The sequence below is a fragment of the Chelonia mydas genome, chromosome 6 (genome assembly GCF_015237465.2).
Source record: "Chelonia mydas isolate rCheMyd1 chromosome 6, rCheMyd1.pri.v2, whole genome shotgun sequence".
In the NCBI taxonomy this organism is placed as follows: Eukaryota; Metazoa; Chordata; order Testudines; family Cheloniidae; genus Chelonia; species Chelonia mydas.
In genome coordinates, this window is record NC_051246.2 from 66,323,371 (window position 1) to 66,348,599 (window position 25,229).

Here is a 25,229-nt window from a genome sequence, read left to right on the forward strand (position 1 = left end):
CAGCATCTACCCATCCAAGCTCAGGAAAAAGCTGTAACCTTGGGAGTTTAATACAAGCCTGGAGTGGCCAGTATAATTTTTTAGAATCCTTGAGGGCCCCCACCTTCTGCACTTAAAGTGCCAGAGTGGGGAAATCAGCCTTGACACCATGTATTCAAAGCAAACCAGTATTTATTTTTGTATATCAATAGTGCTGTTCTTAAATCTAAAATCCAGACAAACTTCGAGAAGATCATAGAATAACATTATCAAAGGCCGCAGAGACTCACCCTCCTACACCCCAAACTCCTCATCCCCCGCCAGAGTCCTCACCACCTCCCGTACCCCAAGCCCAATATTGTGTGCATTCATGGCCCGCCATACAATTTCTATTTGCAGATGTGGCCCTCAGGCCAAAAAGTTTGCCCAACCCTGGGCTAACTGTATCTGCCCTACACTCAAACACGAAGCCTACACCATAAAAAGAACTCCACACCTATTTCATTTTACAACCCTTTCACCCTTATGCCCAGGATGCCATTTAACACTATACATTCACTTACCATTCATTAAACCCACAGATCACACTCATCTCCCACCTAATGGCTGACAATCCCCATGGCAACAAGACCCTGTACCCTGCTACTGACAATACCTATACACCACAGTTCTGAAATAAGGCATACTGAATCTCTCAGGGTACACATGCACCTCTTTCCTTTGATCACACACATTGATGTTAGCTCCCCAGATTGCCTTTCATAGCTCTGCCAAGATGCTTCACAAATTCCTACACCAGAGGTTCTCAAACTGTGGGTCGGGACCCCAAAGTGGGTTGCAACTGTTTTAATGGGGTTACCAGGCTGGCATTAGACTTGCTGGGCCCAGGGGCAGGGGCTGAAGCCCGAGTCCCACCATCTGAGATCAGAGCCAAAGCCCTTGTTGGCAAAGCTCAGGTTAGAGGGCCCCAGCCTGGGGCTGAAGCCCTTGGGCTTCGGCTTTGATCCCCCTGCCCGGGGTGGTGGGACTTGGGCGGGCTCAGGCTTCTGATCCCCCATCCTGGGGTCGTGCAGTAATTTTTGCTGTCAGAAGGGGGTTGCAGTGCAATGAAGTTAGAGAACCCCTAACCAGTGTATTCCCCAGGAATTGAAATTAGGGGTGGGTAGGGGGAGGTGTTTGAACTTCCGGAGGGGGTGGGGGGGGCAGGGCCAATGAGGGGTGAGACCGTGAGGGTGAAGGTGGGCTGTATGGCACCATAGTAAAAATTGAAAAAATGTTTCATGACCATTTATTAGATTTAACTCATATTTCAAAATCACACAAATTAAAGTTGGCTACTCAAGCCTTCTATGAAGCACTATGCCTACATCCTTCTTGGTTTGAAGCACTATGCCTACATCCTTCTGGGAGTAGCAAGAGATGAATTCCTACTTCTTTCATCCCAGGAGACATAGCACAAAGATCAGGTCGAGCCACTAGTGATGATAAAAAAGAAGTTGAAGTCAAATCATTCATTCATTCATTGTATGATATTCCACCGTGTTCAAATTCTCTATTCTGTCCTGAGCACACGGCAGCCCCATTGCTGGTAGTGGCTCACTCCACTCAACTTTTGGTGTTTTATGGGACAGGCATCTGTAAAAGCTATGTAGAGGTTGAGCAGAATCTAGAAGTCGCTGTTGTAGATTTTTAAGAATCAAGTCTGTGTATGTTTTCAGTTGTCTTAAATACTTCTTGTCCTCTTCACTTAAGGATTATTTTAAGATCATAGAATATCAGGGTTGGAAGGGACCTCAGCCGATCATCTAGTCCAACCCCCTGCTTAAAGCAGGACCAATCCCCAATTTTTGCCCTAGATCCCTAAATGGCCCCCTCAAGGATTGAACTCACCAGCCTGGCTTTAGCAGGCCAATGCTCAAACCACTGAGCTATCCCTCTATAAATGCCTTCATTAGTCAACTTCTGGACTGAAATCTTTGCTTCTTCCAGTACTTTTTCAATGGATAGCTCTCTGATTGATCCAAATGTAGCTTCTATTGCTGGACAAAGATCTACTACTGTTGTAGTAGATGCCTGGATGGCATTGTTTAATGACCCAAGTGGTTTCAACAGTAGGGAGAGAATGGCAATAGTCTTCTCTGAATGTAGTAGCAAAAGTAATCCACCAGCCTCACTACTTAGATCCATTCCATCTTGGTAGATACTTTCCAAAGCCAGCAATAATGGCTGGAGTAAATTTTAAGACAACAGCCAAGGATCGCTCATGAGAAAGCCAGCGGATTTTCCCAGGTTGGACTAATTTGAACTTCAGTCCCAGTGTATCTTCTTTCCAAGATATTCAGTCTTTTTGGACTCTTGCTGAAAAAAGAATATAACGAAGACATTAAATTTATAGCTTTTCTAATGTCTTCAGAAGATTCTGCAGCTCATACTAGTGCTAGTTGGAGTAAATGGCCTCTGCAGTGTGTATAGGAGAGATCAGAGTTACACTTTTCTCTGAGCAAAGCTTTACTCCACCACATCTTCCAGAGAAGTTTGCAGCTCCAACAAATGCACAAGCAGCCATCTGTTTGGGGTCCAACTGACAAGCATTTAACTCTAAGATGTGGGTTGTAACAGATGCAGCCGATGTGTCTTCTATAACTTGAACATCTAGGAATGCATCTACTGGCCTACCCGACATCAAGAAAATTTATAGTTATGGTAACACTGTTTTGTTAGTCCAACTGGTTTAAAATATATCTGTTCTAAACCAATATAGTTATACCAGCTATACCAAAACTGTGTGTAGACCAGCACTAAGACACAATTCCATGCTGCTCAGACTGTATAGGAAATTGCATCTTGATTTTTTTTTGGAACACAAGACCTTGGGTGTTGGAGGGCACAGAAAAAAATAGACACCACCTATGCATGTGAAACTCTCTCTCCAATATGCAAGTAGTTCTGCTTTCCTAACATTTGTATGGTAACAGTGTTTTGTTAGTCCAGCTGGTTTAAAAATGGTTCTTGTAATCATAACCACAGTTTAAACACAGTTTGTCTGGGCTGTGTAGTGGAAGCATGATCACTTTAGTACTGTGTTTAACGTTTCTCTAAAATTAGCACACAAAACTACAGATAGTTAAGGCTGTGGCAGGACACAGTCTATCAATCCAAAACCTTAAAAGCATAGAATTTAGGGACTATCGACACTAGATATGCTAGTGGTGCAGCTGGAGCTACAGTGCTGTAGCACCTCAGTATAGACACTACCTACACCAATGAGAGGGGTTCTCCCGTCAGTGTAGGTAATTCAACTCCCTGAGAGGTGGTAGCTAGGTTAATGGAAATATTGTTCCATCAACTTAGTATTCACTATCTACACTGGGTCTTAGGTTGGATGAATTATGTCACTCAGGAGTATGGATTTTTCACACCTGAAAGACAGTCTAGTGTTGACTCTAAGGTGTTAAAGGGAAAGCTTTGCACATTCCTTTCCACCTTCACTACTATTACACTGTTGATAATGCTCTCCCAACATTCCCTTTGCTTCCATCTCCAACAGATACCAAAAAGCATTATATACCCCCAACTTCATCAAACTTGTAGTCTAAGGCAAAACCGGAACAGTGACCTCATATGCTTATCAACTGTCACACATTCCATGTCTTTGGGAAGTTATTCTCCATTAACGCTGCTGAGGTCACTATTATTATGGGTTGAGTTAAACCTAGTTATGCATTGGGTTAAACCTCACTGAAACTTGTGTGAATGAGCCATCCACTGAAGACAGCTGTCAGAGACAATTAAGGAACCAGGAGGTTGCCAAAATAGCATGCACTAAACAAGGCTGGCTTGTTTTTATGAAGTTGGGTGCCAGTTTTCATGCAGTTGTGCTCGCAGGTTTTTTCCCCCTTGTCTCTGGAGCTGCTCTTTTTTCTCAGACTATGCTCCCTATTAAGGTTTGCCCTAAACAACAAGTTTGATTAAGCTGGTGTTAGTTTCTCATTTGATCTCCACCTCGCAGCAAATTTTTCATCAAATTAAAATCTAGAAGTTTAGCTTTGTGCACATATTTTCTACGATGGCTAAAGAGTTATAAAATGTTCTGTAGACAAACACTATCAATTTATATCTAACTTACCAGAAATCCAAACAGGAACTGGCAATGTGGATAAAGGACTAATGCAGAGGGGTTTAGATTTCTTGCAAAATGAATAAAAAAGTGGGAAATCCAGTGAAAAATTGCCAGGATTGATTCTTAAACATACTATGCTCTGTATCAATTCATTTTTCATCAAATACCATGAAAAATTCAAAGAGCGTGCGAAGGTTATATTCTGCGTTTTAATTTTTGCCATTTCCGTAACACTTTTAAAACAAGAACTTCATTATTGCTGTCACCAGTGGAGGTACACCAATGGTAACAATGGAGTCTAGTACACAGAGATTAGGGAAAAGGGACAAAGTATGAACAGAGGAAAACAGGAATGCAGAAAAGAAGGAAATAAAGGTATGGAAAAACAAAGAAAAGAGAGGAATGTGAAGAGACAGGAAAAAGATGGAGTAATGAAGAAAAACCTCCACTGATTATTGAAGGGAATTCGAACATGTTTCTGCTTCTGTTTCCAGCACCATCAAAAAGAAGTGAGTTCTGCCTAACATGTCCATGTAGTCTTAGTTTTTACTCCTATCTTTCAAGGTTTATCCAAGAGTTAAAGGGCCCATCTCATCATGGCAGTCTCATATTTTAGCTTCTCACATCCCCTCACCAGAACCTCCTCCCCTCTCCCACAATGAATTCAGTTCAAATTAGAAGAAACAACTAAACTGCATAATTTTTGTAACTCCCAGATTTCTTTCACTTGTAGAACCCAGTAGGCCATTTGTTATCTTGACTGCAGCCTTCCTCTGGAACCAAACTAAATAAAACAATCCTAGGCCAAATTAATCTCTAAAATCAACGGAGCTAAATCAGGGCTGAATTTGGCCTATGTCTTTACTCTGTCACTATTTGCTTGGTTCTGAATTAACCTTAATTATTTAGATCTCTGGTCTATTTTTATTGTTTTAATAAGCTGGTGGGCAAGAGCACACTGCTTTTCAGTTCCTGCAAGCCTCTGCTCACTTCTGTCAGGGTCCTGAATATGAGATGCTTAACAGAGGTGCAGTTCTTAATTGTTATATCATTAGATAGCAAGAAGGGTTAACAAAATATTGGGCTATTAGCTTAGCACCTTATTTCAGATTCAGGTACGCTGCTGTGCTAGGAAGCATGATGAAAACAGAGTTGTTTGTATTCCACCGCAGCCCCAAGATGGCTTCCTGGCTGATGCAATGTTTAACCCTTTCCGTTCCAGACTTTATGATGTCAGGCCAGTTTTTTACAGCCCCTTCTCTCTCGCGCGCGCACACACACAGAGACAGCTTCAAGTTACTGTTGATGTCTGTAAAGGATCTTCCGAAATAAACGCTCTTTTTAAAGTGCCGGCTAGTCCTGACCTTTGTGTGCTAGAACAACACTGGATTTGATGAGTTGGTCAGCGGCAGCTTAATCACCATGCTGCAATGAACAGACGTTGGTCCAATAAAAAGATATGACCTCGTCCCCCCAATCTCTCTCCTCCACCAGCAGTGGGGCCAGCCTGGAGGCAGGAAGTTTGGGAGCGGGGAAATATCACAAAGGGAGGACCCTGGGCAGCCGGAAGATTTCACCACCCGCGAGGGCTTCCCCAAACTGGAAAAAGGGGAGATTTTCGCCTGACTCATGTGCCAACCGTGCGGGGAGCCCCGGGCTCGCTACCGCGCTACGAATGCGGAGGCTGCGCTGGCACTGATGGGCCCCCGCCGCGCTCCTCCTCCGGGCCCTGGAGTAAGTCACGGTGTCAAAACGCACGTGACCCAGCAACTGCCGCCGGGGGTGGGGTGGGCACTGCACCGGGCCGGCGGTACGGGAGGTGTAAAGAATTGGGGGGACTGGATGTGCCCGGCCCGAGTTGCTCTCCGCGGGCCTGGCGCCGCCCCACGGCTCTACGGGGCCCGGCGCCTCAGCTCCCCGACTAACAGCCAGGGCCGCGCCGGGCCCGCATCGCGAGACTCAGGGACACCGGGACAAGCCCCGCCTACCCGGTGACCTAGCTTCTCTCTGCCAAGAGGGGCCCCACCCCCCTCGCCTCTCCACCCATGGGGCAGCCAGAGATGGGTCACGTGACGCCAACGTCACGTGCTAGCAGCCTCCATTTTGTGGCGCAGCTACGCAGCGCACTCGCCAGTCGGGAGCTAGACGCTGCAGAGGGAAGATCGGGCGAGTAGTGATCATCCAACCCGCGCACCCGTCTGGCCTCGGCACGCACCGCGAGACCATCGTAGCGCAGGTTGGCGAGGGGCTAGCGGGACCCACGACGGACAGGAGAGAAGGGAGCTGAGACAGGAAATTGCGGGGAACGCGGGACGGGGCTGCGGAAGACCGGGGTGGGGAGGAGGAGCAGCGCTACTGGGGGAGGCGGTTTCTGGTGTGTGGGAGTGAAGCAGGGAGAAGGGCTTGGTGCTGCTGTCGCGTTCTCGCTGTTACTTAATTCTACCCTTTGGGAGCTGGGCGCTAGTCCCTTGGCGGGAGTGCTTATCGTTGCTGTTCTCTTTGGGCGCGGCTCGGGCGGCCATTTTGTGGAAGGGAAATGGCGGCGTCTACTGCCTTCTCCTCTGACTTGGGAACTCTCCACGCATGCGCGGGTCGCTGAGCTCCGCAGAAAAGTCACCGGAGCGTGGGGCGGGAGCGCTCTTGGCTCGTCCCCATTGGTGCAGGGAGGGGTGGTGTCTGTCTTGGCTCGTTCCCATTGGGGCTGAGCGGGAGGGGCGGGGCTGGCCGGTCCGATGTTCTCGGAGTTTCTAGACTGCGGCACAGGGCTGGCCTCTGCGGCTGCGCAGTGAGGGTGGGGTGGGCGTTGCGGGGCGCGGCGGGGGAGAGCTGACTGAGGTGGGGGGACGTCGGGACCCGATCCTCGTGACCGCTGCAGCGCGCGGCTGATGGTCGCCTTACTTCTCTTACAGCCGATTTAATCGTGACTAACGACACTATGAGCGGCTGCCGCGTATTCATCGGGAGGCTGAACCCTGCAGCCAGGGAGAAGGATGTGGAGCGATTCTTCAAGGGATACGGACGCATTCGGGACATTGATCTGAAAAGGGGCTTCGGATTTGTGGTAAGAGTTGATCCCGCAAAACTCAACTCCCTGCAGAGGTTGCTGTGTGCCTTCAGTAGCTTGTAATGTCTCTGAAATATAGCTGCTCTACCTCATAGGTGAGAGTGAAATAGGCAGATTTATTCCTTGGATAAGGACTGACATAATTTATGTCCTTGTTTGCTTTCCATTCTAGTGGGATAAAACATGTAATTTTTCTTTTTATTTGGGGTGGCTGGAAGTTGGGGTAACACATTTTGCTTGTCTGGGTTAAGAGTTTATGGTGCAATGTAAACATGCTGGAATGCAGCCTGTAAGCTTCCATTTCCATTAAAATTTTTGTCTAAAGTTAAGATCTCTACTAGTAATGCAATGTGTTTTTGTTGTAGTTTAAGATTTGTATACATTTTAAAGCACTGCAGTGGTTCAGTGAAGATACCATCTATGCCAACTGCAGGGCTTCTGTCAGTGTAGGTAATCCACCTCCCTAAAAGGTGGTAGGTCGGTCAGTCTCCTGTCAACCTAGCCCTGCTTACGCTGGGGTTAAAGCTGGTTTAACTGCGTGCTTAGAGGTATGGATTTTTCACACCTCTCAGTGGTGAGGTTATACCAGCCTAATTTCCTAGTGTAGGCTAAGGTTTAGTTTCATAAACTGGAGAGCTGCTTTTAATGCTTTCTTTTATAAGGCTGTAGTAGTCTAATAATTAGGCAGTTTGCATACGTTTTTCTATTAAATGTAGTATTAAAGATGGTGTTTTCTTATGAATTAGGAATTTGAGGATCCAAGGGATGCGGATGATGCAGTCTATGAACTGGATGGAAAGGAGCTCTGCAGTGAGAGGTAAATGTCTTGATACTGGTAGCATCCAGTATACGGTTTCATATGCACCTTTAAAATAAAACTAGATGAGTAAATCAAACTGTTTTAAACTTATACTCCATATAAAATGTGAATATCCGTTCTTTTGTATTTCTCATTAACAAAAGCTTGTCACAAAGGGTACGCAAGTGAAATGGAGTCCTGTTTTCTTTCAGGGTTACAATTGAACATGCACGGGCCCGTTCCAGAGGTGGCAGAGGCAGAGGGCGATATTCTGATCGCTTTAGTAGCCGCCGTCCACGTAATGACAGGAGGTATGTATAGTTGAGTAGTCTTAATGTATATGATCCAGTTAAGTGTGTCATACCACCATCTACTGACACCCCCCCCCCCCCCGTACTTCAATTGATATAGCAGTGCCAAAGGTAGTTACTACATGAAATAGGCATGTTCTGCTTATTTTATGGAAGGTTACTTTGTAGCTTATATTTTTAAATCCTCAACCATTTTTTTCATTGGTCCTGCAAAACTTACTGAAATTGTAGTGTCCTTAACTTGAAATACTGAAGATGACACTGAATATTTTCCACACAGAAATGCCCCACCTGTACGAACAGAAAACCGTCTGATAGTAGAGAATCTGTCTTCCCGAGTCAGCTGGCAGGTTTGTTAAAACATAATTAACTATTTTGACTTCATTTAATAGGTATGTAATGTAAAATTATATTTTACTAAAAATATTTTAATAAAATATACTTGAAAACATTATTATTAATGTAAGTTTAAATAACATAACTTAGGTATTTTCAAATTAATGTAATATGTAAATACTCAATGTAAATATTTGAGGAAATTTATAAATATATATATATATATTTTTTTTCTTGTTCAAAATCAATTTTAACCACATATTAAACCCTTTATTTGCCAGCCTATCTGTGTCGTTGGCCTTATGACGAGGAGTGCCTGTGGGTTATCCTAATCGTTGTCTTGGTCACTCTTGGTTGGGCCTGGTTGACTTTTCCAGTCAGCTCCTACAATGTAGCAGTTGGCCACCTCTAGATCTGTGTTTGCTGGTCTAGACGTAATCGATGCACTTCCTTAAAGTGCCAGTTTGCAGCGATCCCAGAGAGTTAACGAGATCTGATCCTTAAGTTGAGAGCTGTTCCTCCTGTAACGCTTCCGAATAAGAGGTCCTGGTCGAAAAGAGTTGAAAGATACGAAATTAGGTGGTCGGTCGTTGGAATCCTGATCGCAGTAAAGTGGTCCTTGGTAACTCCACAAGAGTAGAAAATGTCTGCATCCGTCAGTAGTCTGCTAATAGGGAGGGCTGTGCGATTAAAGGCTTCCATCGACTGGGTAGTGTTCTTCAAATGGGTGGCGAAGAGCCAGTCGGGCATATATCATGACGGTATCTTCGATCGCTTAATGCAGTTTGCTGCTTGGCTAGCCTAGGGAAATTTTAATGAAGGTAAAGTAAACTATATTTTTATGACATATGGGGCACAAAATAACTGGTGTATTGTAAACATTCTGTATGAACATAAGGCTTATTCTATTGCAGTATCTTTTTACACTTCAAAAATATGTAGGTAATATGCACTCAGCTCCATATATAGACTAATACTTTCTTTTAATGTTAAAACTATCAGCATTTTGCTTTAAGCAAATGTGCTATTTTCATTTATTTCGTGCCCTGATGTAGATAATTCAATTTTGATAGAATACAAGTATGGCAAGTGCCATGTTTGTAATTTATCTAACATCTTCTCTTTCAGTAGTCATGTTCTTACCTTTTTTTTATATATATGTAAACATTAGTTCTGTTTCTTTGCATAACAAATTTGGTCTCGTGTTAGGATCTCAAAGACTTCATGAGACAAGCTGGGGAAGTAACCTTTGCAGATGCACACAGGCCTAAGCTAAATGAAGGGTAAGTATCTGGAACTGTTGTCAAACTTGTTGAACATTCATTACTAGATTCAGATATTTTTAAATACTGAACGTAGTTTCAGCACTCTTAATGGGTGCCCACAGCTTGAGTTGAAACATAGCCCCATCGAATTTTAGCAAAAGCAAATGAGTGCTATTTGAGGGAGAAAAACATTAATTAGCTGTTCAGTTACTGACATGAATGAGCCAACAAATCTTGTAGCAATACTTTAAGATCTGTCACATGGGCTAGGTAATTCCTGTCACTTAATGTGAATCATGGTGGTTGTGTTTTTCTTTTTTAAAGGGTGGTTGAGTTTGCCTCTTACAGTGACTTAAAGAATGCTATTGAAAAACTCTCTGGCAAAGAAATCAATGGAAGGAAAATTAAACTAATTGAAGGCAGCAAAAGACACAGGTATGAATTTGTTTTTTAAACCTCCAAATGATGCTGAAGTACAGACTGAAATTTCCTTGTGAACACTTATCTCCTTGACAAAGCATTCAGAATTTTACATTGCTATTATACTACTATGTCAATACGTAGTAGCTAACATCGGTTTGTATAACTTCATTAGTAGGTCCAGAAGCCGGTCTCGTTCCCGTAGCAGGAGCTCGTCCAGGTCTCGCAGCCGTTCTCGTTCCCGAAGCCGCAAGTCTTACACCAGGTCCAGGAGTAGGAGCCGTAGCAAGTCTCGTTCAGTTAGTAGGTCTCCAATGCCTGAGAAGAGCCAGAAACGAGGTTCTTCTAGTAGATCAAAATCTCCAGCATCTGTGGATCGGCAGAGGTCTCGGTCAAGGTCCAGATCTGTTGACAGTGGAAATTGAACTATATAAGTAACATGCTTGAAGGCCTTTTTTAAAGCATACTTGCTAAAACTTGTGGTAAGTATGTGGTGGTTTTTCTGTGGGGAAGGGTTTGGATGTGGGGGAGGGACAAAAAACTTTGTAGATATGGACCACAGCGGGGTATGAATTAAATGTATTGTCTTTTGATAATCTTTTTCTTTCTTGCTCACATTTTTGTGGATGTCAAGTGTATAGTTTTGTGTATATGGGCAGAGCTCTTTATAACTAAAGCAAATCTCAATTTTTTTTGTACTCAAAAAAAAAAAAAATCACCTGAACGTTTTAGTTCCCAGTGTATTCAAACATGTGAATGGTAATTCAAGATTAGTTTAATGTCTTCAATTAAACTATTAGCTTTAGACATTTAAGAGCTCTACATATGTGCTGTACATAAAGCTTTATATCGGAGGGTTTTTTTGTGCTTCAGTTGTTTCCATTGAGTCAGCAAAATAGATTATGCTGTTCAAGATTGATAATAAAACCTTAATTTTAAAAATTGTCTCATTTCATTTAAAATGCATCTTCACTCAACACTCAAAAAGAACCCAAAACATCTATATGCTGCTCAGGTCTCCTAATCACACAACTCATTTTAAAAAAAGATTCACTTTTTGTCTCACAGGCAGCAGCTTGTGGGGGTGATTTTGTGTAGCTCCCCTCTGTTGGAGTAGAAGTAGAAACAAGCAGACTCATAATAAGGAAATGGTTTTTGTCCTCTAGCTAACACTTGATAGTGCATATCTTCAAGGAACAGGTGGTCATGAGTAAGCACAATTAAATGGATATGAAGAAAGGAAATCAAGTGTGACTATAACAACATTGGGAATCATTAGAAAAGAGATTAGACACACAGATTGTCTCTCTCTATAAATCCAGGGTATATCTACATCAAATAGTACGTGCTCATGTGGTCGTCCCAGCTCCAAGATATCTATTCCTACATATCAAAACAGGCAGCAAAATGATTAGGGAAGAGCTCAGGGCTTCGGCGCAATTAATAAGACTGGGACTTTTCAGTTGTGACAGATGACTTCAGGGGGATGTGATAGATCTATAAAATCATGACTGGTGTAGCAGTTTTCAGACTAACAGCTGTGTTAGTCTGTATTTGCAAAAAGAAAAGGAGCACTTGTGGCACCTTACACCAATTTATTTGAGCATAAGCTTTCGTGAGCTACAGCTCACTTCAAGTGAGCTGTAGCTCACGAAAGCTTATGCTCAAATAAATTGGTTAGTCTCTAAGGTGCCACAAGTGCTCCTTTGGTGGAGCAGTGTTGTTGCTTATAACACAACTCTTAGGACTCACTAAATGAATAGGCAGCGGATTTAAAATAAGGAAGTATTTCTTCATACAACACATGATGTGGAACTGTGCCAGAAAATGTCTTGAAGGCCAAGACTGACAGGACTCACAAAAGAACGAGATCAGTTCCTTTAGAATAGGTCCATCAATAGCTATTGGCTGGGCAGGGATTGTAGCATCTGCCAGAAGCTGGGAATGGGCAATTGGGTGGATCACTTGATTACCTTGTCTGCTCATTACCTGTGAGGAACCTGGCATTTGGTCTGACCAGTATGGCTGTTCTTAAAGCCACCTTGCGTCTCTTTAATGTCATGTGTCTGCTCACAGTAGTATATATGGAACCTTATCACGAAAAGTTGTCTGTCTTTTATGCTCAGAGAGGTTTGGTCATTGAGAAATTAGTGATAAAAGTCAGGGGTGTAAAATGGACTCTCTTGCTTCTTTTAATCTGCAAAGGTGGTAACAGGAAGAGGCCATTAAGAATGCAAGCTTGAACTTGATTACAGGGAAACACTTTAAAATGGGGGTACTTGTAGTATATTGCATTATTTACATGCCCCAGTACTTAAAAAGCTGGTAGGAAGCAGGAGCAGTTCTTGACGTAGTCGGGGCCTTGTTTTAGGATAGGGAGGTGGAGCTCACTGAGGAATTGTGGTATTGATCAGAAACTGGGAGCCTTTTCCAGAGCACTGTAGATTTCATAAAACCTCAGGTTGTTAGCTGACATGAAATCTCTGGGTAATATTTCATTGTGGGTTAGGGTCTCAGCAGTAGCAGAGCACTTTGGCATGGCCTTGAAAGCTGTAGTAACTTAACAACTTGCCAAGTAGGCTGAGGTCTTTAAACTCAAGTGATTTGTGAATTTTTGTTTTCTAACAATTATCAGAGTGCCCAATACCAGAAATAATGGCAGGTAGTTATGGATCATAACAATATAGAAAAGGAGTACTTGTGGCACTTTAGAGACTAACCAATTTATTTGAGCGTGAGCTGTAGCTCACGAAAGCTCATGCTCAAATTGGTTAGTCTCTAAGGTGCCACAAGTACTCCTTTTCTTTTTGCGGATACAGACTAACACGGCTGTTACTCTGAAACATAATATAGGACGTTCTGGGGAAATATGTTCTGGTAAATGGTTGTATGCAACTTGTCCTAACCGCTCAATTGCATGTAATAGAGGCTATGTACTGCTAACCAGTTCCAGTTGTAGGTTCTGGATCAGAGTTCTGTCATTGCTACCATTGCCATTTTATGTGTCCACAGGTCAGTGACCGTTCTAGGTGGTCACAGATTTGTTGCCGTTAAAATTCTGGTCTGTGCAAAAACAGGACTTGCCTTATGCTTTAAAACAAGTCATACCTTAAGTACGCTTAGTTCTTGTTGCAAGGAGTTGGATATTTGGCACTGAAAATGCCCTGTCCCTTTAAATTATCAATTCAATGTGAGGCAGACTTTGTTTTCTACTTTTGGTTGGCTTTTTGTTTGGGGTACAAGTGGTGGCCATGTGCAACTTCTTCCAGTTCACAATGTTATTTCAAGTCTTGCAATATATTATTGGCTTTGGAGTCACTTGGCAGGTGAGTCTAATCTTTATTAAGGCAAACACTCAGCAAGTAGCAGTCAATTACAAATGGGAAGCTCAGTGGGATGACCTGGTCTGTTGCTTCCAGCACTAGACTATACAGCTTTAAACTACCTTTTGTTACATAAACTTGTTATCTCTTATGCATATGTATTAGTTTCTCATTTCCATGTTAACTTTCTTCTCAGTACAGATTTAGTGTTAGTTCAAACTGGCCTTCTAGCTTTTTAGTCACTTTTTTCTTGGTCTTGCAAACATGATTACACTGCAATTTTTTACACTTAAACATACATAGTTCTACTTATGCTTACACTTATGTTAACAGAACAGACTCTTAAAATCCACAGCAGGCTTCTGTCAGGCCTTATTATGCCTCTGCTCCCAAGGTATATGTAGTGTTTTATAAGGGTTTTCCTGACTGATTCTGTTTTTGCTTCTATGAAGCTTATTTCTTCACTAATATGGCCGCTGCTAATGTGAGTGGTGTTAAAGACCCAGCTGGTCACAGTCAGGCTGCTACCAGTGAAGACAGTAAACACTGTTTCCAAGGGGCTGAAATCAGTCTGCCCTCAAGGAAGATGGTGGCCCACCATGAGACGTCATGGAGGAGCTAAGTAGAGGCCGGGACAATGTAGAGGGAATTGTGCTGCTGAAAAACGACACCATATTTTAAGGCAATCCCATGCTTTGTGGGAGGGGTTTTGAACGGTGGGGGTTGGCAGACTTACAGTGAAATCTTTAAACTCTGCATCCGAGGATATTCTAGCTATTAAAGGAACATTACCCATATGCAATTGCTGCATTTTGGAAAGCTTTATCCAGCAGTGTAAGGGATAAAGGTCTTTGGAATGCAAGTGAGATAGCCATTGAATAAATGGTCAGTGGCTAAACATACTTGCTTCTAAAGAGCTTTATGACCATGATGGGTACCAGCATAATGGAAATCAGTGGAAAGGCTCTGATTCACTTCAATGGGGTCTGAATCGCACTAAGCGTGCAAAAAGAGTTCTCATCTTTACATCACCAATGACTATTGGCCTCTTGCCAGGAGCCTAAGGCCTACATCTAATTTACATAATGTAGCAAAACTACAGCAATTGTAAGTCAAAAGTTTGTGGCTTTATTCAATGGTGGTTTTTTAATATGCTCAATGTTCTTAAATTATTTTACTTTGAGGTACGGTGAACCACTAGTGTGAGCACAGAACTGGGAGCCTGGAGCTTCTGAGTTCTAATGCTGCTTTGTTACTGACTGGCCTTGTGGCTTAGTTAATGCCAGCGGTTAGGGTACTAGCTTAGGATGAGGCAGACCCAGATTCAGTTTCTTACTCTGATAGTGTGATTTTTGGGCAAGTCACAGCCTCTGTGTGCCTCGGTTCTCCATTTATAAGATGTGGATAATAGCTCTTAAGTGTATGAGGCAGTCAGACACTAGGGTCAGCCTTATAAGTATCTTAGAAACCTCCCCATGTTAAATTATAGACAAGCTAAAGTTGGCTACAGGTCATGTTTTGGGACTTCAAGGCCTATGGTTTGGGGACTTTAGATGTACAAAACTGCTGGGGTAAAGGGGAGTGCCTGTGATTGATAGTAAAGGACTCCTAAACTGTACATGTGGTCACTTTTCATTTGTCGATCCTGTTATGAGAAAATTCTTTTAGATTCTAATGAGAGAAATTAGCTTGAACTTCTGAAAGGCTTTTGCCTCCCCCTCTAATGCTTGCCAGCAAAACTGTGTGAACAGAAAAACAACTCAAAAGAATGGGTCTGGCTGCATTAATGGTAGCAATCAATAATAAGCTGTCATGCTGTTAGTTCCAAGGTGTCTGGCACAGAGCTCGTGGGAAACTGGGAGAGAGCTCACTGGGATGGACTGCACCATTTTATCATCAGCCAAAATATGAATGTTTTGTAGATGACCAAAAATTGGTTAGTCCAATGAGTCTCAAACTATAGCCTGTGGTGCTTGGTGCCCTTTCTTGAGAACATCTAGTGGGGGTAGAAGTGGGCCTGTGAGAAGATCTGCTCACCCCTTTGTTTTAAAATCAACATTTCATGCAAAACTGCTGGAGTTCAGCAAACCAGGTGCAGAAAATACACCCACCAATGCTCCAGGTTGTATCTGAGGTGTGGTGCTTCTGTAGTATCCCCCTATTTTGCTGGTGTTTCTTAGGGGCCTGGGTGATTTGTTTCTTGTGCAAGATCATCCACAGCTGTATAGATCATTTTTGCTGTATCTAAAGAAGAGGTGGGGAGAAAAAAAAAGTCATATGAGACCACATTGTCCCTAACCCGTATCACTGGAAGGTGATGCTGCAGGAAAGATGAATGGTTGCTGTAATGCAGGGATTCCTATACTGCACTGAGCAATGCCTGGCCCTCTTTAGATCTCAAAAAAGCTCAAGGGACAGAGCTGTGCAAAATAAAAGTGGCAACCCCCTGCTCTTCCCCCCCCCCCCCCCCCCCCAAAAAAAAAAAAAAAAACCTGCAGCTGTTTTGTTTCAAGTCACTTCATGAACCAGACTTTGATTTGCATGGAATTTTTAGAAAAGAGTCCATTTAACAGTAAGTGAAAAATGTCACCTTTTTGTATGTTTCCAGTGCACACTGCTTTTCCATTTAAAAGAAAGTGTCTATCAGCAAACTAGCTGCATTTACAAAATATGACAAACCACCACTACTGCACTCCGAGGTGCAAATCAACCTCTGCTCTGCCTACCAAAGTAGATGGAGCCAGCTGGCTAGGGCAGGGGCAGGCCTAAGATGGCTGCTAGATGTTCTGCTTGAGTGACTTTCCCAAGCAGCCCCTGCTTGTAAGGCTCAATGGGGTTTGAAGCTGTTCCCCAGCTGAAGCCCAGAGAGAGAGCTGCAGTAGTACTGGACTAGAACAGCTGTCCTGATTGCTATGAAACTGGCCTACCTTTTTTTTTTTTTTTTTAACCACAAAGGCAGCTGCCGAATTTGCTTATACATCCAGCCAGTCTCCCCTCTCAGCTGCAATACTTGTCTGCAACCTCACCAAAAAGCAATCCACTCATTTGGATTAAGCATTCTTCACTTTCTATCCTAAACTATTGTATATTGGTCCAGAAGAGCAGCATCTGGTAGAGGTAAATGAACTCATGTTCATTAAGAACTTCAGTGACACAATCAACTCATGTTTGTAGGCCACTGTGATAGGGTGAGACTGTCCCATCCTGTGCTAGAAAGGGTTAAAGGCCAGTCTTGGGCTCAGGTATCCACATTTGCTGCACTTATGAAACTGAACTATTTGAGAGATGCGGAGCTAGCGTGCGATGGCTGGCAATTACAGCACTGGTAGAGCCTAGCTGGGCAGATGATACCTTTGTTTTGTATCTTTTGAAACTTTGTTTTTGAACGATCCCTTTTCCTGGAAGGGGCTGGATGCTTTGAGGTCACTTGGCTGGAGGGCTGGCTGATACTATGGTTGGATAGGCCATAGTATGTATGTGGGAAACTGAGGCAGAGCAGTCATCGGACCATGTTGTACCACAAAGGGGTGCACGCAAGAGTTGCACCCTGTCACAGTGACCTGACAGTTGTCAGATGGTAATGAGTATGATGTTACTGGCCAGGGCTGGGTAACAAAATATGAAGGTGAAAATCTTCTTATCCCACACTACAAAGCTTCCAGTCTTGGAGCCTCTAATTTCTATGCAGAAATTTCACATAGGAAATGTCTAGTGAGCTGCTCCCAGCATTTACCTTCTAATGACATGACTTATGTGACTTGCATATGGGGGGGCCTGTTCCTTTCCCGCCCCTCACTCAACAACGTGTAGTGATACTCAAGATGTGTCAGGCTGCTGTCTACCTCATTTTCCTCTCTGTTTCAAATGGACATGATATTCTTCTCCTTAGAGTTGTGTCAATACAGATTCCCTGCTTTTGAGGTGTGCCTGCACACTGAAGCACAGGACCCTCCGGAAAGCTGTGACCGTTGGTGGGTTGCATAGTCAGTATCTCACACTACTAAACTTTTGATATCAGAAGTTGTGGCCCCTAGTATCCTCAATTCCCTATGCAGTATTATATGGAGAGGCTATTTTTCACTTCTAGCTGCTGAGTTTCGTTTTGCTGTGTCCTGTTACACAGCAACTGAGTTCCACCCCAGAGATAGCAGCAGTTCAGTGATGGGGGGCAGTGATACCAGGGTATGGTTTATACACTACTTTGAGATGAAAAGCATGTAGGAACAGGAGAGAGGTTTTGGTTATACTACACTTGCCGTTTGGTTTCTTTAGCTTTTCATGAACCCTGAAGGCCAGTATCAGGAGAAAGCCCTCTCCAAGCTGAAATACCATGTACAGGAAAGGGAAGAAGAAAAGGGGTCCAATGACATCAGGGGCAAAGGCCACTTTGAGGATCGTAGAGCAGAGCTGCACATTCTGGCAACCAGTCTCCATGCAGACTGTCCGCCTGCACCTGTACAGGAAGGAGTTAAACACAGGTGTGAATTGCAGAAGGGTTACATTTCTATACAGCTTAAAGTAGACATGGTGCCCAGATGTTTATGCATTTGACTGTGGTAAAAGAAACTGCAGTAGGAGCAGTGCTGAGAATTCAAATGAGATGCTTTGCCCAGCACTCCTTTGGGAGTGTGCAAGGGTAGGTAGTGACAGATGGTGTGCATGGGTGGAAATCCTGCCTAGTAATGCTTGGCGGTCATGAATCTGAGGTTCTCCAGGAGCTGCTGCCTCCACAAGGGAAAAAAAATCTGGTTCAAAAGTGAGGAGAGGGAGAGAGCGCCACCCGGGAAAGGTAAGGGGAGGTTTGTGTGTGCTAGGAGGGTTATCTTGGCTGGGTTACCCATGGGCTCAAGGCATGATAAGGGATGATTCAGAGTTGTGTAGTGGGGTCCTCGCTTTGAGTCTGTGTTGGGGTCTTCAGCTGAATATTGTTATGCCCTTTGTGATGTGAGGCACTTATCAAAATAGGAATAATTGTTTGAGTTTTGGCATCCTATCAGCACTCACTCACCCTTGTCTCCATCACTTTCTACTTGGGAGTTATCCTGACTTTTCTCTTTCATATTTCATTGTCCGTAACTGAGAATTCTGAAATGAACAGGTCTGTAGTGACCAAAAGTCAAACTATCCATCAGCTTGTTCAGAGGCCTGTGTGAAATAACTTGGTGGGTCTTCAGGTCCATTTGACAGAATTGCCTCTGCCATTGGTTCCACTTTTGGCAGACCCAAGATGGCCAAAGAATGAATTGGTCCATGAGACTCTACTCATCTCTCTTCCCCGTAAGGATTGACGCTAGGGACAATACAGAGGCAATGCTCCCTCTAATTTTTTACATCCATGTGCAGAATTAATTTTGTTATGTGCACCAATATGGAGGTGATGTGGGGCCGAGGGGTTTGGAGTGTGTGAGGGTCTCAGGGCTGGTGCAGGGGGATGAGGGCTCTGGCTGGGGGTGCAGGCTCTCGAGTGGGGCCGGGGATGGGGGGTTTGGGGTGCAGGCTGCGGGAAGAGAGGACTTCCCCCAGCCCTCTCTCACTGCAGCAGCTCTAGGACTGGGGGAGAGCCACCTCTTCCCGCCTGCGTGACGCTTGATAGCCTGCTGCGCAGCCATGCAGCTTACGGGGAACTTGGTACAGAGGTAATTTGCAGTGTCACAGCGTGTATTCATGTGTATCCTGTAGTTAAATAACAAGTGTCAATATCAGGGTTGCTGCTGGCACCATTTTATCACTACAAAATCATATTTTTGGGGGGTGAGGGTGGGATCTGTGTAGACAGCTTCTCTCGTCTGTGCTCAGACTTCAGCATCAGCACTGGGAGATCATGTTAAAAGTTCAGTTGTCAGAGTGCGTCAGAGCCTCCATGCTGAAAGCAACTCATTTAGCACCTCCCAAGATTTCAGTGTCATTCTTTTGTACTCAATCCCCTTTCTTAGAACTCCCAGGTAAAAAAGGAGTGAGTGTGATAAGGGATTGTGATGGGGTGTACTTGCCCCGCACTGGACAAGAAGGGGTTAACCCCACACTCTGGACAGAGGAAACCATGCCCCCTCGCCCTGTTGGACATGCTCCAACAGCTGCTGCAGTATTAAATGGAGCAGCCCAGCTCATTCTAGGCTGACTGCCTGAAAGGAAGGACGCACCTCGCAGGCTCCAGCCCGGGAGCAGCTGGAACCCCAGATGGCGGGAGCCAGAGGCACTGAGATCCAGGCAGACGCCTGGATACCTGTGGACGCCTAAGGGAGGCCAGAGCTGTCGGGAACAGTGCACACTGAGGAACCGGGAGACCCCAAAGACGTCTAGACCACAGCATCAGGGAATATGGTAGGAAGTAGCCATAGAGAACTAGACAGTGGACTGGTTATCAAACTGGATCTTGAGCCAGTGTGTTTTGGTCAGATCCCTGCTGACTCAGTGGCAATCACACTTGCCACTGTCAGGGCCCTGGGCTGGGACCCAGTGGAGCCTGGAGGTCCCAGGTCCCTCTATCCTGGCTGCTACCTACCCAACTGGTGGCTGCCTATTCCCCCACCTGGCCACTAGACCACTCAGCCCTGCTGAGAAGGGCAGCTACATTGATTCTGGCCATCAGGCCACACGACTCCGCTGAGGAGGGGGTTCCATTGACTCTGGCCATTAGAACATATTGCCCTAAAGGCAAGGGCAACCATACTGACTCTGCTCCCCTGACGGCAAAGGTGACCATATTGACTCTGGCCATTAGGCCGTGCTGCCCTGACATCGACAACTATATTGACTCCACTACTAAGCTGTACTGCCCTGACGACATGCGTGAGCGTACTGACTCTGGCCATTGGGCCATACTGCCCTGAGGCTAAGGGCAGGCAGGCAGACAGACTCGCCCCTCCCCCCAAAGGGGGACGGTGGTGTAATTGCCCCTCTACATGGATGTAGAAAGACCCACCTGTCATTGAGCTTGAAAAATGAAGATAGCATGTAGCCAAGCAGGAAACCAATAAAAGGCATCAAGGCAGACGTTCCCAGTAGGGGTGGCGAGAAGATGATGAAAATACTGTTTCCAACACTTGTCACAAACAGAGCGATTATTGGAACAGATGATACAAGCAGCACAATCGTCCCTGCCTGAAATAAAAGTGGATCAGGAGTTGGGGAAGACAATACAAAAAATGTCTGTAAATTGTTTCGAGGCCCTTAGGGAAAGGTGATTACCACTTCTTACCCTGATGATGAGGCGAGCATACTGTGGCTTCTTCTCATTCAGGAAGATGCCAATGGTGCAGGGAATGAGCATCATGGCCAAGGAGATGACTATTCCCTTGTAAGGCACTTTGCCCTCTAGGTTGCCCTGGTACAGCCCTCTTGAGTAAAGATACAGGAGAAGAGGCATCAGCCCAAGTGCCAGGAGCGTTGAGCATGTGGTCATCACAATGCTGAGATGAAGGGAAAATGTAATAGCAGTAGAATGAAATTATTTGTTGGAATATTCTTCTCTTTATCTAACTTGGACACTTACGTCCATCTACAATTTCAGCTCACTTTTCCCATTTCTCCCCTTTCCCGCATAGAGGTTTCAGCATTACCAGGTGATGAAAGGACCTACGGCAATGGAAGTAAGGGAAGATTGAGTAGTTAAAGGACAGTTCTATTTTAGGCTCAAAAAGTAGTCCTAAGTATGCATCTTGGTTCATAGAAATTGCCATGCTGCATCATGGTCCAGCTAGTCCAGTATCCTATCTCCAGCAGTGACTGGTACCAGTTGCTTTAAAGGAAAGTACAAGAAACTGCACAATAAGCAGTTATGGAATAACCTGCCCATAGGGAAAATTTCTTCTCAACTCCCATTAATTAGAAATTTGGCTCTCCCCTGAGACATAAGGGTTTATATCTTCAAAGGTCTTGGGTTGGTCTGTTTCTAAATACTTACTGTTATAACTCTGGATGTTCTTGTTATCCATGTACATAAAGTGCAAAAGTTCAGCTGTCTTTCCCTTGCTGTTGTTTTCACTCTTTTATCTTGGACAAGGGCCACTGGACTGAGGCAATGCTTGTCTCATTTTTGGGGGGGGGCTTACCTTTTTCTATTTGGGGTAGCCCCTTAAGACTTGCTTGATTTACATGGAATGGAAAGAGGTCTCTTAAGAGTACTAATAACTGGAATGGTGAAGGGAATGTAGGCATTGCCACGCTGGAACAAAACAATGGACCGTTTATGCCAGTATTCTGCCCTCAACGGTGGCTAATGTTGGGCACTTCAAAAAAAGGTATAAAACCCCATTATGCATCTGATGATGCAACAGTAATTCTGTAGTGCTAAACTGTATAGGGCAGGAGCCCCGCAGAAATTCCCTCAAGTTGGTAATTCTATCACGTGAGAGAATCTCCAAAATCCATCTTGCATGTGATGTCACCATAAGATAAAGCAGCCATTTTCGAAACCTAACTAACATTTGACTGGTAAATTTTATCTAATTGAAAATCGGTGCAACAGTAATTGTGAGACTTCACACATTAGCAATAAATACACACATTGTTCTAATATAAACATGTGTAGCTCAGCTCCTATATCAAACTTTAAACTAAGTAGCAATGCACAGGCAAAGCACACATGTAATAAGTCAAAGAGGCCGTCGGCAGAACATGTAAAATACTCCTTTTATAAAACATATGCTCTGCAAAATTCAAATAAAGCATTTAAGATGCCAGAAGAATATTTTACATGGGTCTTGAATTTTACTCAGATTTCACATCCACTTATTAAATTGATCACAACCTTTTAGAAGAAAGGTAAATTGGATCTACTGCATAAGATTTTTATGATGGTAGCTGGGAAAGAAGTGTGACTCTCAACTTGAAAACTTGGTGTGTTTTAAGGGGATTCAGACTATAATGATATCTTAAAAATAAACAAAAAAGCTGAGGAGAGAAGTGCCATCTACTGCATCTCCTGTCCTTAATTTGTAGTATTTTCCTGCTTATTCTACGAAGCGTTTCACTGTTTTCATATGACCCTCACAGGATATATTCCCTACTGTGACTTGCCTCCTGAATTTCTGACCCTCTCCTACTATTGCTTCTAAATCACCTCTTTAGGAAAAGTAGCATGAAATGTTAGATCAGTATTTTGCTGTTTGGTGGTCTTGCATGGTCGTCATATGGGAAATCTATGCTGAGTGGATTCTAAATCACAGGGTGCACAAAAAGGTCTGCTAGAAAGTCTTGTCATTTTGATGAGTACATTGATAAAGATGCACTATGGGACACTTTGTTTAATAGCAGAGAGCTAACAGGGAGAAATGCCACTTTTCCTTAGTTAATTTCAGCATTTGCTCATAAACCTCTGTGGCATGTGAATTTATGCTGAATTGACTGAATTTTCAAAAGGGTCTCAGCCATGGCCATGAATCACCATTGTGTTACTCCAGATTCAAGCTGGTGTAACTCTACTTGAACTAAATGAATGGAGTTACCCCACTATAAAAGGGGAGTTAATGAAATGCGGGATCAAGCCCCAAATCTTTATATCTGAACCTACAGTTTTGCCCATGGACAAACTTGCAGTTTTTGAGCACATACAGCTTTTGCATTTCTGCATTCACAAATTACGTGACTGGGCACCAAATGCAAACAAGGTTGTCAAATATGCAGCCCAGTCTTGAAAATGTGGTCTCTGTGTCACAGGACCAAACGCAAGGATCCATAGTGCCATGCAATAAAAATAAAATCAACCACCACCACAACAAAAAGCACTATTAAAACAACCAACTAAATAATCAAAAGTCCTACGGTAGAACCTTATTTTATGTCAACCAGTTGAATTTGTTAATGAAAGGATGAGAGAACAGGGACCACTCCTATTGGGCTTTAATTTATCATTATATTTTCATCATGTTTAGATAGACCTTTGTCTCCCCAATCTATTCATTTAACTACCCAGTCAATTTGTAATTGGTCACAACATCTGCCATTTGATTGAATCCTGGGTTGAAGAGGTTTAAACTCACATCAAGTTCTTTGAAATGTAGCTTGTAGTCCAATACTGTGCTGAGAAACAAGACTGATGAGTATGCCACAGGTAAGCTATTAAAATCAATTCTTCTTATGGCACCAACAAAAGTACACAGCTTGTCTTCCTCTTTTGACTGTTTCTTTCCTCCTAAAGCTATAATCTGTGTAGGTTTCTAATTCCTGTGTCCTAACTGCAAGACTGGTAGAAACTCCCCTATTTCTCTGCCTACACTCACATTGTTCCTTGCCTTCCGTGCTGGCTTGATCCTACGCCCTGGGTTCCTGGGAGGGTGTTACGTCCTCTGCCAACTTCACTCTTCCCTGCTGGCTGGCTCTCAACTTCCTGCTGGTTCCCAGAGCAGCACCACGACTAGCTGCTGTGGGTTCTGGCAGGACGGCTCAGCAGGCAGAACGGGACCCAGCTGCTGGCTGGGCTCCCTTCCACCCTACTCTGCTCCTTACTCTCCCTTCTGGTTTGAGGCTTCCCCAGTGCCAAGAGGAGCTGCTGTGGATTCTGGCAGGAAAGCCCAACCCAGGCATCAGTCATGCTCCCAGCCACATGAGGTAGTTTACTGGTGCACGTGTGGGGAACGTGAGGGAACATTGGTGGCTGGGCTAAATTTGAGTGGTGTTGCAACCTGGTACGTCAGGTCACACCACCACTGAAATTTGGCTTGGCTACTGCTCTGGCTGGCATTATGGAGGGGTAGCCAGGTCAAATCTTAGTGGTGGTGTGACCCCAAGTGCTGGAGTGCAGCTCTATTCTAGATTTTAGGTGCCAGAGCGCTGCTCCGGACCAATAGTGACTAAGCAGCATTTAGCACCAAGCTGATGAGTACTCAAAAAATACTTTGGGTACAATACCAAATTTATTCCTGCCCGAAGCATTAGAATTGAGAGAACTAAGTTAGACTGTAGACCAGTCTCCTAACTGAAATGGCCTGGCCAGTGACAATGGTGAGGTACAGAGCTCTCCTTACCTCAGGTTCATATCTCCTTTTGCTGCCAGACTAAAAATGTTTGAGAGGTTTCCACCTGGACAGCAGCCACAGATGAGCACAGCCAGAGACTCAATAGGGCCCAAATGGAAGAGCTTTCCCAGGGCAAACGCTGTCAGAGGCATTATGCCATACTGAGCCACCACAGCAATGGCCACCCCTTTAGGTTTCCAGAAGTGAGTCTTGATCTTGGAGAGCTGCATGGTGCACCCCAGTGACACCATGACAATGCCCAGGACAACAATGAGGATTCCATTCAGCGCTTGGTCAGTGGCCCGTTGGCGAAACGTGAAAGGCAGTGTAAAGTTGGGCAGGGAGGCATTCTCGGTGTGCTCTGGGTTCCACGATTTGGGGCTCCCATAGGCTCCTCTGGTGGTGTTCATTGTCACTATGAGCTTAGCCATCCCTTCTTCCTGATGTGGTTGGCAAAGTGATGAAGGAAGCTAATTCAAAAGCCTGAAACCATACAAATCCAGTGCACATAAACATCACATCCAGCACTCCCCCTTCGTGCAGTCAGTACCTTCTCTTCTTCAGGCCTGAGCTCTTATCATCTAGTACTGAGTGCAGCTGAAGGCTATTTTGTCAGGGATCATATTTTTAATAGTTTGCATCTTTCTGCCCTAGGAA

General features: G+C 44.1%; 2 protein-coding genes and 1 long non-coding RNA gene across 4 annotated transcripts; 1 reads left to right on the top strand and 2 right to left on the bottom strand.

Moving 5' to 3' along the window:
* Nucleotides 1-1,244: 1,244 nt before the first annotated feature.
* LOC122466312 lies at nt 1,245-4,242 on the bottom strand. The gene is made up of 2 exons (XR_006291728.1): nt 4,106-4,242; nt 1,245-2,337 (listed from the first exon to the last, which is right to left on the bottom strand). It is a non-coding gene; the product is annotated as an uncharacterized LOC122466312 (long non-coding RNA).
* Nucleotides 4,243-4,295: 53 nt separating this feature from the next.
* Nucleotides 4,296-11,236, top strand: SRSF5 (serine and arginine rich splicing factor 5). Its single transcript, XM_037900303.2, has 8 exons — nt 4,296-6,335; nt 7,009-7,160; nt 7,910-7,980; nt 8,175-8,273; nt 8,554-8,623; nt 9,819-9,892; nt 10,199-10,309; nt 10,470-11,236. The coding sequence occupies exons 2-8, from the start codon at nt 7,035-7,037 to the stop codon at nt 10,717-10,719; spliced, it is 801 nt and encodes a 266-aa protein (XP_037756231.1). The 5' UTR covers nt 4,296-6,335; nt 7,009-7,034; the 3' UTR covers nt 10,720-11,236.
* Nucleotides 11,237-13,613: 2,377 nt separating this feature from the next.
* Nucleotides 13,614-25,113, bottom strand: SLC10A1 (solute carrier family 10 member 1). Of its 2 annotated transcripts, XM_007054318.4 has the most exons (5): nt 24,582-25,108; nt 20,816-21,026; nt 20,540-20,718; nt 17,874-18,070; nt 13,614-15,861 (listed from the first exon to the last, which is right to left on the bottom strand). In XM_007054318.4, exons 1-5 carry the CDS (start codon nt 25,001-25,003, stop codon nt 15,794-15,796), a joined length of 1,077 nt encoding a protein of 358 aa, XP_007054380.2. In that variant the 5' UTR covers nt 25,004-25,108; the 3' UTR covers nt 13,614-15,793. The 2 variants fall into 2 exon arrangements, with proteins under 2 accessions (XP_007054380.2, XP_043405313.1); XM_043549378.1 differs by lacking the exon at nt 13,614-15,861 and having other exon boundaries at nt 15,883-18,070; nt 24,582-25,113.
* Between the last annotated feature and the right edge of the window lie 116 nt (nt 25,114-25,229).

Coding starts and splice junctions, on each gene's coding strand:
- SLC10A1 (XM_043549378.1), bottom strand. CDS start 25,003: ATGGCTAAGCTCATAGTGACAATGAACACCACCAGAGGAGCCTATGGG. Junction 21,027..24,581: donor AAAGGAGATATGAACCTGAG/GTAAGGAGAGCT, acceptor CCTTCATCTCAG/CATTGTGATGACCACATGCT. Junction 20,719..20,815: donor ATGCTCGCCTCATCATCAGG/GTAAGAAGTGGT, acceptor CTTTTATTTCAG/GCAGGGACGATTGTGCTGCT.
- SRSF5 (XM_037900303.2), top strand. CDS start 7,035: ATGAGCGGCTGCCGCGTATTCATCGGGAGGCTGAACCCTGCAGCCAGG. Junction 7,161..7,909: donor AAAGGGGCTTCGGATTTGTG/GTAAGAGTTGAT, acceptor CTTATGAATTAG/GAATTTGAGGATCCAAGGGA. Junction 10,310..10,469: donor GAAGGCAGCAAAAGACACAG/GTATGAATTTGT, acceptor TAACTTCATTAG/TAGGTCCAGAAGCCGGTCTC.